General features: G+C 39.8%; 1 protein-coding gene across 8 annotated transcripts in view; it reads left to right on the plus strand.

Moving 5' to 3' along the window:
• The window catches only part of NCKAP5 (NCK associated protein 5), a 1211030-nt gene that overhangs the window by 1116681 nt on the left and 80215 nt on the right, over window positions 1-14134 (plus strand). For all 8 annotated transcript variants that reach the window (XM_070799923.1, XM_070799938.1, XM_070799949.1 and 5 more), the window contains one exon: window positions 12985-13299. In XM_070799923.1, the coding sequence (XP_070656024.1) occupies window positions 12985-13299 (315 nt within the window). The remainder of the gene's footprint in view (window positions 1-12984; window positions 13300-14134) is intronic.

A 14134-nucleotide genomic window follows, 5' to 3' on the forward strand; every position in this document is an offset into this window, starting at 1 on the left:
CATCTTTCCTTTAGCAGTCTATCTATAATATATCTATCTGTATTACAGATTACTTTCTTATAATCTTTTTCACTGTTTATACTATTGTTGGATATTTAACTTCTAGATGTTGAAAACCTTGCAATATGTTGTAAATTAACTTTAGTGAATTATCTTCTAGAGAGATTTTAAAAATAAGAAAAATATACTTTATATAGCATATAATTACATTTCTTTCTATTTTCATTCTATTATATCCATCCTGATTTCTACCTGATACATATTTTTCATCTGCTTGTGAAGCTTCCCTTAATATCTTACACTAAAAATTTTCTGGGCAATGAATTCTCTCCGCTTTTTGTTAGTTTGAAAAGCATATATTTTCCCTTGGTTTTTAAATTAGTTGAGAAGGTGATTAATTCAAATTAATTTTTTAAAGTTTGAAAGGTTTTGTTGGATTTTTTTCCCCTCTCTCAAGACTTTAAAGATGTGATTTCATTTTCTTTTGGTTTATGTAGTTTCCAGCATGAAGTCTGCTGTCAGTTTTCCCTCTGTTCTGTAAAGTATCTTTCTTCTCAGTTGCCATTAAGATTTCATCTGTATTATTGATTTTCAATAGCTTGATTATGATGAGTCTAAATGTCATTTTCTCCATGTTGGTTCAGGTTCAGGTTCATTGAGTTTCTTAGATTTTGGGTTTCTAGCTTTTTTTTTTTCCAAATATGTACACTTTTGGCTATTAATTCACATAATTTTTCCACTGCCAAATTCTTTCCTTCCAGGGCTCCAATTATACATATTTAGACTGTTTTGTATTGACTTCCAGGTCACTGATAGACTCTCTGTCTTTAACTGTTTTTTCTCTATGTGCCTTATTTTGGATAATTTATTTTGTTACGTTTTAAAATTCACTGATCTTTCTTTATGCTGTATCTAATAGCTCTGAAATCTACTGTTAATTTTGTATAGTGTGTTTTTTTATTTGGATGTATTTTTTCCTGTCTACAGTTTCCACTTGTATATTTTTATTATTTTAATATCTCCTAATTATGTTCCAGTTTTACTTTATATCTTTGTACATATTTATGACATCTACAATATGTTTAAGTTCTTATTTAATTTCATGATCTCATTACTTTGTTTCTACTGATTAACTTTTCTCTTGGATATGGAGCATATTTTCCTGCTTCTTTTCATGCCTAGTAATGATTTTTGATTGGATGCCAGAAACTGTCAATTTTACGTTGTTGAGTGCTTGGTTTCATTGTATTCCTATAAAGACTGTTGTTCTTTATTTGGGGGTGCAGTTATTTACAGATTAATATTATTTTTCAAGCTTGCTCTTTTTGTTATGACAATCCATGGGAGACTTTTTTCTGGAATGATTTAGCTTCATGACTATGGTTTGACCCTTTTTAGGACTATATCATGTGTTCCATCTTTTGAAAGGCGTATTCTCCATAGATGATGGAAATGTAAACTATTTTCAGCCTTATGTGAGCTCAAAAAATTATTTAACCTACAGCTTCATAATCATTGCTTCTCTGACCTCATGAATCTCACCTCATGCATGTGCAGGTTAATACATAGTTCAAGACTGTAGGAAAATTTCAGCTATTATCCTTTCTTTCCAAGACATAGCCCTGCAAATTCTAGCTGCTTTGACTACCCCACCACCACCACCAACACACACACGCCTATATTAACCTCTTCAATTCAGCAGGCCCTCTAGACTCTGTTCATGTTTCTTCTCTTCGTTTTCAGTCTGGAAACCACCACCCAGCAGTTGGCTGCAGACATTACAGAGCTCACTTCATTTGTTTTCCTTCATCCGGAGATCAAGTTCTATGCTCCCTGCTGTCCAATACCTGAAAACAGTGTTTAATAGTGTATGTTGTTCCTGATATAGTTAATCCTTAATGGACAGAAGCAAAAATCTCTATATATTTTTACCCATATTCATATCCTTTGGTCTGTTGGATTTCATTACTTCTTTATTATCTTCCTGTAGAAACAACCATGGAATATTGGAGAGTGGAGAGTGACAGCTGAACTGGAAAGATAGGCTCATATCTACTTTAGCCTTCTCTTCACCCACATTTCAGCTACAGTCACATAAAAGAAAAATAAATGATCCTTGAATATCCACTTAAAATAGATTACCTTATATTAATTAAAATCCTGAACCAAGCAAGTAAGGCACATGAAAGAGAATGTTGTTTTTTTTTTAAATTTCAGGGCATGAAGATTTAAGCTTTTTTCTTCCTTTTTGCATACAATTTGAAAAATCGTTAGCATTGAATATAGAGAGAGACAAATGGAGAAAAACAACCATGAGCTTTAAATTCTTATCTTTCTGGGGCCCTTTTATTAAATATCAATAATGTAATAAAAACAAACTAAAATAATTTGTAATTTTAGAGTATGTAAAATTTTAATTTAAAAAATAGGTTTGTAATACATAGGATGCTTAAGCTCTTATAAACATCTTTAATATTTTTAATCTGTTTTTAAACTGATAAATCTGAATCTCCTCATGCTCCTCTATTTTTATAGGCTTCCTAACAAATTAAGTTGCTTTGACACTCTTCCTGCAGCAGCTTACCTCCAATTTATTTTCTCTCCTCCCTTTCCTCACTTGCCTTATCAGAGCAGATGTTATCCAGGCAGGTAAAACGGAGAGTAGAGGCAGTTGTCCATATAATTCAGGAAACCTGATATGGAGTCTTAGAGATTTAGAAAGACAGATTTACCCATAATAGCCATCTGTGTCTATCAGATTCACCAGATAATTGTTCAACTTTTCACTTCCTTTTGGCAGAGCAGATAGAGATGGAGTGAAGCTGAGAGAGAAGTTAGATCATTAGACAGATACAAGGATAGCCTTTTAGGATAAATATGCTGTATTTTCTCTAAGGGGAAATTATAATTTACAAATTTGGCGATGTGATCTGAGAATACAATACCTCTTTGAACTAAGGAGAACCAGTAAACACTGTTTGTTTAGAACTTTATTATGCCTTTTAAGGGCTTCCCTGATGGCTCAGGTGGTAAAGAATCCAACTGCAGTGTGGGAGACCTGGGTTTGATCCCTAGGTTGGGAAGATCTCCTGGAGGAGGGCATGGCAACCCACTCTAGTATTCTTGCCTTGAGACTCCCCATGGACAGAAAGGTCTGGTGGACTGCAGTCCATGGGGGTCACAAAGAGTCTGACACGACTGAGTAACTAAGCACAAAAGCACAGCATGCCTTTTATAAGCACCAGTCCCAAAGTGGATTAAAAGAAACAAATAGCTAAATTATTGTTAGATAAAGAGGAAAAAAAAAAAAACTGAGATCAGAGCAATTATGTCGTGGATATAGAATGAGTAAGAATAATTGGAAACAAAAGAGAGAGATAAAATAGCATTTCTTAAATTAGAAAAAAAATGATGGTCACAGATCAGAGCTGGAACCATTGTGGTTCTACATTTTGGTGTTACTCTAGAAAGTTTTGCTAATAAAATTAACTTTTTTTTCAATAAGAAAAGTATCTGAGGAGGACAATACTTGATATATGATTAGGAAAGTGGTTGATTGGTAACCATCTCTCTGTGCAGAGATGGGAGTAATCTATATTGTATTCTTATTAATAAGGACTTTAACCTGGAAGTGGTGAGTTCTGAAACAAGATGCAAGAATCTGGGATCCAGGTCTGTTCCTAGACCACCTGACCAAGTCAAGCAAATGCTGGTTTTTAAACTGTAGTGATCATGTTACCCTGCTCTTATGAAAGTGAAAGCGTTAGTTGCTCAGTCATGTCTGACTCTTTGCAACTCCATGGACTATAGGCTCCTCTGTCCATGGCATTCTCCAGGCAAGAATACTGGAGTGGGTAGCCTTTGCCTTCTTCAGGGGATCATTCCAACCCAGCAGTCGAACCTGGGTCTCCCGCATTGCAGGCAGATTCTTTACCATCTGAACCACCAGGGAAGACCACAGTAAATACCCCGTACAAGTCTGACCACTGTTTTACAAGACAGGCACAGCAGGATAGCAAGACATGAAGGAGTTATGTGAAGAGCTCAAGATTTTTCAGTCTAGAGGGATAAGAGTCTAAAGAAAAGTATTAAAATTTGTAAAATCAAGAAGGATTTGGAAAGTTGCATAAAAAAAGTCTCAGAATACTCGACCAAGGGCCATCCCAGAAGGTTGTCTTAGTGTCAACGACAGGAAGGAACATACAGCAAACTTAAGGAATTTTTTCTCAGGGTTTATGCCAGATGAATAATTACATAAATTCAAGAAGGGCTTCTGTGAATTCATGGTCAGCACAGACATTTAGAACATATTCCTGACCTTTTCCAATTTATGTCCTTAAGTCACATACCACTACAATATTTTATGTGATCTTACTACTGACAGTATTAGATCCACAGGATACCAACCCATCCTGAGATAGCACATCTTTTATGTTGGTTTAAATAACTTGTTCTTCATCTTGACAAAGGAGTCTTATAATGTTTTCCTTTTTAAATATGTGTCACATTAGCTCCCTTCAGTTTTTCTCATTTTCGTTCTCTGTGTACCGGTGTTGTTTGTTGCTGTTCACTCGCTAAGATGTGTCCGACTCTTTACGACCCCATGGACTGTAGCCCGTCAGGCTCCTCTGTCCGTAGGATTTTCCAGGCAAAAATACTGGAGTAGATTGCCATTTCCTTCTCCAGGGGATCTTCCAAACCCAGGGATCGAACCCGTGTCTCCTGCATTGGGAGGTGGATTCTCTACTGCTAAGTCACCAGGGAAGCCCATGTACTAGTTCACCAGACCCCCAAAGTTCCAGTCTTCCTTTATATCAAAGAGAACACATGGGTTGGAAAACAAATTTGCAGTCGCCTATATATTTTTAAAATCTCACAAAGCTTAAATCCAATTTGAACTTAGAAGCTAAGTCTCCACACGCATTCTGAAACCATCAAATTGAATTTACTCTTCCAGAAGGTCATCTTAATGCCACAGTCAAAAGTTACCCAACGCTTGTGAGTAAATAACCAGTATAGTCATTTTAGACTACTTTAACAAAACCACAGAGTAAACTTAGAATGAATAACCTCCATTTAATTGATATGACTTTGGCAACAGACTTGTTTTTTTTTAAAACTTATTTCAGCCATACAGATGAAGAGAATGATGTGCAAATAAAGAGATCTGTTCTCCCATCTGCAGTTTAAGTTTATATTGCCAGTGCCACATGTAGCTTAAGATGTTTAGGAACTTGGAGAGAACTCATGCAAAGACTTAGTTACATGAACAATTGCCTTATGGGAACATATGCCAATTAATAATATGGTATGAATGTTAAACACCCATAAATTGCTCTTTCTGGCTGGTAAATTACACTGGGTTCTCATTGCATGTTTGACTGAAACTTTGTAGATATGATCAAAGTACTCAGAGTAAAAATGAGTTTGGGTTTTAAAGTTTTCCATTTTCTGAGGATTTATGAGTATGGAAGGGAGAAAAACAGTGACACTGAATGAAGTAGTTTGCTTGAATATATAAGAGAGAATAGATCATTGCACCGAAGCAAGTATGTAACATTTTAGGATAGACTGAAAATCACAGCTTGCTAATTTGGGAGTGTTCCCTGAGAATGTAATAAGTCTGTGAGCAAAGGAAAATCAGTAAACCTCATTTGTCTAGGCCTTTTAAAAAACCTTTCTGGTGTCAACTCCAAAATAGATTTCTTGAGAGAATGGGCTCCATCTTTTCTATATACAAGGCAGCTTGCAGCCAACTCCAGGTACTTTGCCTCATGTTTGTAATTGTTCATGACAATGTGATCAACTAATTCCCAAGGAAATGGTTGTCACATGGCACTTGCTTAGGAAATAACCAGGGTAGCTGTTTGGTGAAATGTACTCGGGTGCTGCAGTAGAATTCTGACCACACAGGCAAAGGTTTGATTAGTCTTCAATTCCATGACAGTACAGGTATCATGTACCTGCAGAGGCCCTCACCTCTCCCTGACAAACCCCTTCTGGAAACTTTCTGAGCACCTACTTTGTAATATGCACTGTGCCAGGCTTATCACCAATGAGCTATGATTATATGAGGTCAGGATAGTTTTTTTAAAAAGTCACTTTTTTGATACAGCCAGCAGGTAGCCAGGAAGGTCATCAGGCCTCCTCTTTCCAACTCTGGAGCTTATTCTCTTTTCACTTCATTCTTCTGAATATTTAGACTAATTTGGAACTCAAGGCACATTTGCTTAAGTCTGTCTTATACAATAATCTCTTTGGACAGATATGTTAATAATACCAGGAGTTTTGGTTTACATATTCAAGCAATTAAAGATTTGTGAGATAGGATCTGTGAAAAAAAAAAGTTGAGATACTTTATCTGGAGAAGAGAAGGCTGAGGAAAAAATGATTTTGTGGCCCTTCCCAAACACTCCAAATCAGTGCTAATGCAGATTCCACCAACTTGGAAATTTATATTATCTGAAGCAGTGCTGGAAATAAGATTTTCCTTTTGCAGCTATTTTTGAAAATAATGTTACAATGTAAGGCAACAGTGTAAAACAAGTTTGGAAGATTCAAGAAGAAGACAATTATAAGAACAAATTATTTGAAAAGAGAAAATCCTCACTGTTTTGTGTAAAGAATATAAGAAGTTACTGAATAATTGCAACTGTTCCTACAAGTAGTTCCCAGGAACTTGCCTTTGTGAGAACTTGGTTCTTGTACAACTGTGGGTGCTGATATTGAAGGCAATGCTGACGCTCAGCTTGGCATCTGCATTCCTGAGGATGGGGGCTAGAGGAATGATGCCAGACCTGGGACCTCCAGCCCAGTGATGCTTTGAGGCAGGGGAGGGACTAATGTGGATGCTGAAGCCACATTGCGTGTGCTATCCTTATCTTGGTCACTGACCTTTGCTCTAAGGGCTTGGAAGTATTAAGAAATCTGTCTTTAAAATATTCAGTTATTCTGAATGATCTTATCCCCCTGGCTATCTGAATTAATGAAGTCTGGCTGTAAAAGAAATACAGCTACAGAGAAAAATGAAGTCAGCTGTTTTCTCTGGTTGCTGAAGTGAGAACAGAAAGCAGCAGTTTGGGGTTTCAAAAGGAAAAGTTCATATTTAACTTAATCTCGGGAAGAATTTTCTAAAGATGAGAGCTGTTTTTCATCCACCTGTTGTTTCTTGCACTCCATGTGAGCTGACTATGTGTCAGGCATGTGCTGAGCATGGGTGGTGGAGACTAAACCAGACACTCTCTCGGCCTATAAATCTCATCATCTCTATCAGCATATAATTACTGTTCAGTGGAATAAAGGTAAAGTAGAGTCAGGAATCAGAGAAGGCAATGGCACTCCACTCCAGTACTCTTGCCTGGCAAATCCCATAGACGGAGGAGCCTGGTAGGCTGCAGTCCATGGGGTCCCTAGGAGTCGGACACGACTGAGTGACTTCGCTTTCACTTTTCACTTTCATGCATTGGAGAAGGAAATGGCAACCCACTCCAGTGTTCTTGCCTGGAGAATCCCAGGGACAGGGGAGCCTGGTGGGCTGCCGTCTACGGGATCGCACAGAGTTGGACACGACTGAAGTGACTTAGCAGAGTCAGGAATGGGCTTCCTGTGAATTCTGAGGAGATAGGTAAAACCTAGTCTGTCCCCAGGATGCTAGTAGTCTAATAACACTTATTTTGAGAATTGCTACCATTTCTGAATGATAGCTATGTACCTGTTCCAGGCATTGTGCTATAGTTTATTGTATGCTGTGTTTCTAGTCCTCAGAGCACCTCTGTGATGGAGATTATATAATCTAATTTTCAAATGAGGAAATTAAAGCCACCTGCTGGGGCACCTGATTCAGGAGCAGAGGGCTTATGCTCGCTGATGAGCTGAGTGCAGATTTTGTATTGCACATCCTAAGCTAACAGTTGAAAAGCCCCAGGTTGAAATGTTTCTCCAAAATGTCCTCTCGCCACCATCGCACACAGAATGTCACCCTTCTTTGTTGCTCACCCCTAGCCCACTCATCCCCTCTCTCAGGCACAATAAATCCCTTTTTACTGAAGTTTTGAGGCCAGACAGTATTCCTAACCCAAGTACTCTCAACATTCTTTCCAAAAAAGATGGGCCTAGAGATCCTTCTATCAGCTGCTCAGTTCAGTTCAGTTCAGTTCAGTCGCTCAGCTGTTAACAGACTGCAAATCTGTTCGTTTCCTTTCCTGCCACAGGTATGCAAAATAAAGGTCATAGTAAGAGAAGGTCCCAAGTCCCTAGTAAGGAAGATTCCCTACCATGCTGATGTGCCATGAATGGACCCCAGGTGTACTGAGATGTTAAGCCCTCAGGTCTCAGGTGGCCAGGGGTCCAGGAGCAAGTGGTGTGTTCCTTGGTGAGTCAAATAATTCTTGTGTGTGCCAGGACTTTAAAAGGACTGGGAAGCACCACTGTAAGTCATCTCATGAAACATCTGGGGCTTATTGGTGGTGATAATTGAGAAAACTTACCTTGGGAGACAGAAAGCAAATGGGATGACAAGTTACCAGGGACAGAGAAGTCATTGATGACCTTGAGAGAATGAAACCTGCTGATCCACCTAGTGACCCAGTCCTTAAACTCATTGGCAAGGCCCTTTTGGCAGCTATTTTCATAGACACAAATGTGTCTTAGACTTGCTTAGACTTGCTGAGGCCAAGACTGAATCAACTCAATGTGGATGCAAAGCCAGTGTGTGCCTTTGAACTTTATTCTTCAATTCATTTCAGTTCAGTCGCTCAGTCATGTCTGACTCTGCGACCCCATAGACTGCAGCACACCAGGCCTCCTGTCCATCACCAACTCCTGGAGCTTACTCAAACTCATGTCCATTGAGTCGGTGATGCTATCCAGCCATCTCATCCTCTGTCGTCCCCTTCTCCTCCTGCCTTCAATCTTTCCCAGCATCAGGGTCTTTTCCAATGAATCAGTTCTTTGCATCAGGTGGCCAAAGATTTGGAGTTTCAGCTTCAGCATCAGTCCTTCCAATGAATATTCAGGACTGATTTCCTTTAGGATGAACTGGTTGGATCTCCTTCTGAACAAGGGACTCTCAAGAGTCTTCTCCAACACCACAGTTCAAAACATCAATTCTTTGGTGCTCAGCTTTCTTTATAGACCAACTGTCACATCCATACATGACTACTGGAAAAGCCATAGCTTTGACTAGATGGACCTTTGTTGGCAAAGAAATGTCTCTGCTTTTTAATATGCTGTCTAGGTTGGTCATAGCTTTTCTTTCAAGGAGCAAGAGTCTTTTAATTTCATGGCTGCAGCCACCATCTGCAGTAATTTTTGGAGCCCAAGAAAATAAAGTCTGTCACTGTTTCTACTGTTTCCCCATCTATTTGCCATGAAGTGATGGGACCAGATGTCATGATCTTTATTCTTATCTTATTCAATTATTTTATGAGTTCTTCTAATTTCCTGGGTGAGGGGAGCATAAACTAACTTCAAAAGTACAATATCTAACACTTTTTTAGGTTACAATATTTTTTTTATGAACTGTGAGAAACTTATAGTGCCTTAAAGAAACTACATAAAGAAGGTGTCAGCATTTTCACTATAAACTCTATTTCCAAAGGTTTTTGCATTCTGGAGAGATTTTGCTTGAGGGGGAACTTGGCATATGGTGTCTGAGTTCCTGACTGTCCACACCTCATTTCATAGGTACTTAAAATTGAGTCCTTCAAATTCACTACATTTGGCATCTATAATTTTTAGAAATAAAAAGATGGGTTTAATAGCAGATGATTTCTGAGGTTAATGTCAATGCACACAGTTCTGAGAGAATGAGAAAACTCAGGAATACCAGAAGTTCTGTTTTATAGATTCTAACCAGGACAATATTGTGGAGGGAGAGAAGAGAAAGAAGATTAATTTAAAGGGACAGATGTGAAAAAATGTTGGTGTCCTCAGAAGAGCACGAGAGTTAGACTTCCTTTATCATTCTTCCTACCCCATATTTCTCCCTGTCCTATTCCTTGCCTAGTGTTCCAGGCCAGGCAGTATCAACAGGCTTTGATGTCTGGGGCCTTTCCCCAGAAAATCACTAGAAAGGTTGCCAAGAATCCTACTTTGCTTTTTGAGTTTGCATTTCAGGGGACTATATTAACCCATAAAATGCCTACAGAATTCTTCAACCAAGCCAAAATAAATATTGCCCTTGGAGGCAATGCCTATCACCAAGCCTAGAGAGATAAGATTTAAAAAAAAAAACAAACCCTTGGCATGGAAGTCTACAGATGCAATCCAAGAGGGTGCAGGAAGAGAGACTGAGTAACTGTGGTTCTCAGGAACTATGCAGATACCAGAAATGCCAACCACTGACTCCATTTTCAGGATAAGCATGGGAGCCAGCTGGTGTTCAGGGCCAGAACCAGGTCCAGAGGACAAGCTGGGCTCTCTGACCAGAAGTAGGGGCCACTCTGTGTGCCTTAAGCTCACAAGGCTGCCTCAGTGACTGTTAACTGAGCCGTCACGTGAACAGAGCTCTAGAACTGTTAATTGTTAAACCCAGAACGGAAGTATCCTGAAAATGGTGGGAGGAAATTATTATGGCAGGCACCTTGGGGCACATAGGGACTGACACATCAGAGCTGCTACATTCCATGAATTTTTGATCCTCATCCCTAAGGACTGATCCCCTTCTGTGTGAGATTGAAATAATTTAGATAGTTAAAACTGTCCCAAGTACAACATATGGACATGTTAAACATGAGGAGTGCTATATATCTAGGTTAGCATGAAGAAAGGACACCAAATTTTGAATAAGAAGATCTTTCTTTTCTGGCTGTGCATTCCCATGCAAACAGCTGAGTATTTTTCTAAAAGTCTCTTTTGTAGCAATTGAGTTTGCTTAATTGAGGAGAAAATGAGCAGAGAAGATAATGAACAATATGGGAAGCTGAGTGAGAAGAAAGCTGACCGCGTGGAGGCCCTGAAATGAATGGACCTAAAACTTAGCCCTTGTGGTTCTAGGAAAGAGCTCAGACTATAGCTGTGTGATTCAGGGCTCCTGAAGTCCATGACGAGTCTCTTGAGATCAGATGGCATGTGAGATGGCTAAATGGCACCATACTGGAGAACGGGTATCTGCACCTTCCTAACTTTCACTTTGGAGACTGAATCCTCTCTTTTGATGGGGACTCCATTTTCCTAAGAGCTTCTAAAACCAAGCACTAAACCTAATAGAACCTATAAAAGTCAGCTCTGTACCCATCTCCACCCCCCTTTGTTTTCACCTTAGTATCCAGAAATTTCCAGAATTCTATTACTCAGAGCAAAGAGGTTTCGAGGGGGACAGTGGGGGAATAGGCAGATCTGCTCTTCAGATACTAATTGCTGTACATTCAGTGAGATTTGTAAGAAAAATCCTCAAAGATAACTATATACCTATCATATCTACTGAAATCTAATAAATATCCCTAGCATATTGTCGGAGAAGGCGATGGCACCCCACTCCAGTACTCTTGCCTGGAAAATCCCATTGACGGAGGAGCCTGGAAGGCTGCAGTCCATGGGGTTGCAAAGAGTCAGACATGACTGAACGACTTCCCTTTCACTTTTCACTTCCATGCATTGGAGAAGGAAATGGCAACCCACTCTAGTGTTCTTGCCTGGAGAATCCCAAGGACAGCGGAGCCTGGTAGGCTGCCATCTGTGGGGTCACACAGAGTCGAACACGATTGAAGTGACTTAGCAGCAGCAGCAGCATATTGTCTATGTCATCATTCATTATTTCCTTCACTCAGCTATTAATGGTGTGCTAAATTTAAGAAATTCCACAGTGCACGTATTTTTTTTATTCTCACAGCAACTCATAAGGAACTTGAGACCTTGAGGGGTTAAGGATCTTCTGTGGCAAGTTCACACAATTAGTTATTAGCAGAAACCAGACTCCAAGCACCACTGAAATGTTAGTTGTTGAGCCTCTTGGTACAAAGATCATGACATATTCTATTACATTCCTCACCATGCCTAACACAGTGCTAAGATGTGTCTATTCCCCAGTCCTAGACTAAGATGGTAATATAAATTATACTAAGGATGTTTCATTCTAAGATTGTAATGTGAATAGGAGACTTTTGGGTCACAGGCAAATCTTGGAAGCTATCTCATTAGCTTAGATAAACTACATTTTGGGAATTAACTATGTAATAACTTTTTTCAGATATTATATTTTTTCTTGGATAAAAAATGTTTTAAAGTTGAGACGTAACCAGCAGAATATGTCACACATATGGTGAAATCAGCTTGGTTTGTTTTGGCGAATAGTGGGATCCCTGGAAACAAGAACTCCGAAGGGCACTGATGAGTTTTGGCCATTGAGAAAGGTAGATGGAAAGACAGAAAATGGCCCTGTAACCTCAGTAAGACCTTAGATGGCAGTGGAGTCAAAGGAAGCCCACATGATAAGTGAGGTATTTGGGGGGAATGCCCTTGTACTGTGTGAATTACTTGTCCTCACAGTCAAATTGAGAGGCCAGAGACTTAGTGAACTACTGGATGGATGATAATTCATGATAAAAGATGCACAATCTCCTTTGTTAGGACATCACTTCAGTTTGTTATGTGTGCTTATTAGTCTTCTTATTTCAGTTAATTAATGTCACCCAATTGATTGAAGTCATATGGTTCTCAATTGAAATAAGAGTGAGCAAAAATAATTTTTGGCCTCTAATGACTGTTCTTTTTCTTTTACAACTCTGGGCAACCATGCACATTGTACATACACATGACTCTTGCTGTCAATAATGGCCAGCCTTGTAACTTCGTATTATGTTATGAGAATATGTCTGTGTTCTAATAAATGTCTGTTTCATGCCACTCATTAGAAACTTACTACAACCTTAATAGTACTTCTTCCTTCTAGATATCCCCTTTCCTCCAGACCAGATCCAAATGCTCGTGATCCTTTTCTCCTTTGATGTGAGCCGTCTCTAACCCTCACTATGTTACTCTGTCTAGAAACAAACTGCCAGATGAGGACCCTGGACAGTGGGATTGGAACCTTCCCACTCCCAGACTCAGGAACTCGTGCAGCGGGACGATACATACGCCAAGCAGACTCCCCTGAGGACACTGACCCCATCCTGTCTCTCCAACCGGCCCTTTGTGCAGCCTCTTCCATCAGAGCCCAGACCCTTGAAAGAGAAGTGCCTTCCTCTGCAGATAGCCAGGGCTCTGCAGACAATGCCATTGTTCACTCCACATCCGACCCCATCATGACTGCCAGAGGGACGCGACCTCTTCAGAGTCTCCTCCCCAAACCAGCCTCCTCAGGTACAGTGCCCCTTACCTTTCAGATGAGATTGTTTTCTCATCAAAGTCATGTACTTGCTCACAAAAATGGAAAACAAGCACCAGAAAAGGTTCCCACCAGGTCAGTCAATGGCCTCTGCCCAGTGGAAGTGTGTATGCATGAAATCCCTTTATGTCCTCAACCGAAAAGTTACAAAGTGAAGTGAAGGCACTCATTTGTGACTGACTCTTTGCGACCCCATGGACTGTAGCCTGCCAGGCTCTTCCATCCGTGGGATTCTCTAGGCAAGAATACAGAGTGGGTTGCCATTGCCTTCTCCAGGGGATCTTCCCAACACAGGGATTGAACCCAGGTCTCCTGCACTGCAAGCAAACTCTTTACTGTCTGAGCCCCCAAAAGTTACAAAAGTAAGTACTGAACATCATCACTTAGTATTATTCAAGGAGCCTAGGTTGCCCTAGTGGCAAAGAACCCACCTGCTAATGTGGGAGACCTAGATTTGATCCCTGGGTTGGGAAGACCCCCTGGAGGAAGGCATGGCAACCCACTCCAGTATTCTTGCCCAGAGAATCCCATGGACAGAGGAGCCTGAGGGGCTGCAGTCTATGGGGTTGCAAAGAGTCAGACACAAACTGAAGCGACTTAACATGCACATGCCCATACACACATAAAGGAAACCAGCTGGTAAGCACAGGTATATGGACATATAAACGGATACAGAGACACCTATATGACACACACTTCAGATTTTATCTTTTAAATCTTAACTTTGAGTATAGACCAATCTAGGCCCAAGACATAAATTTAGCTGAAATGTTGTTTGCCCTCTAACCAGAAACATACATCTTCTGACAT

This window comes from Bos indicus, chromosome 2 (genome assembly GCF_029378745.1).
Source record: "Bos indicus isolate NIAB-ARS_2022 breed Sahiwal x Tharparkar chromosome 2, NIAB-ARS_B.indTharparkar_mat_pri_1.0, whole genome shotgun sequence".
Taxonomy (NCBI): domain Eukaryota; kingdom Metazoa; phylum Chordata; class Mammalia; order Artiodactyla; family Bovidae; genus Bos; species Bos indicus.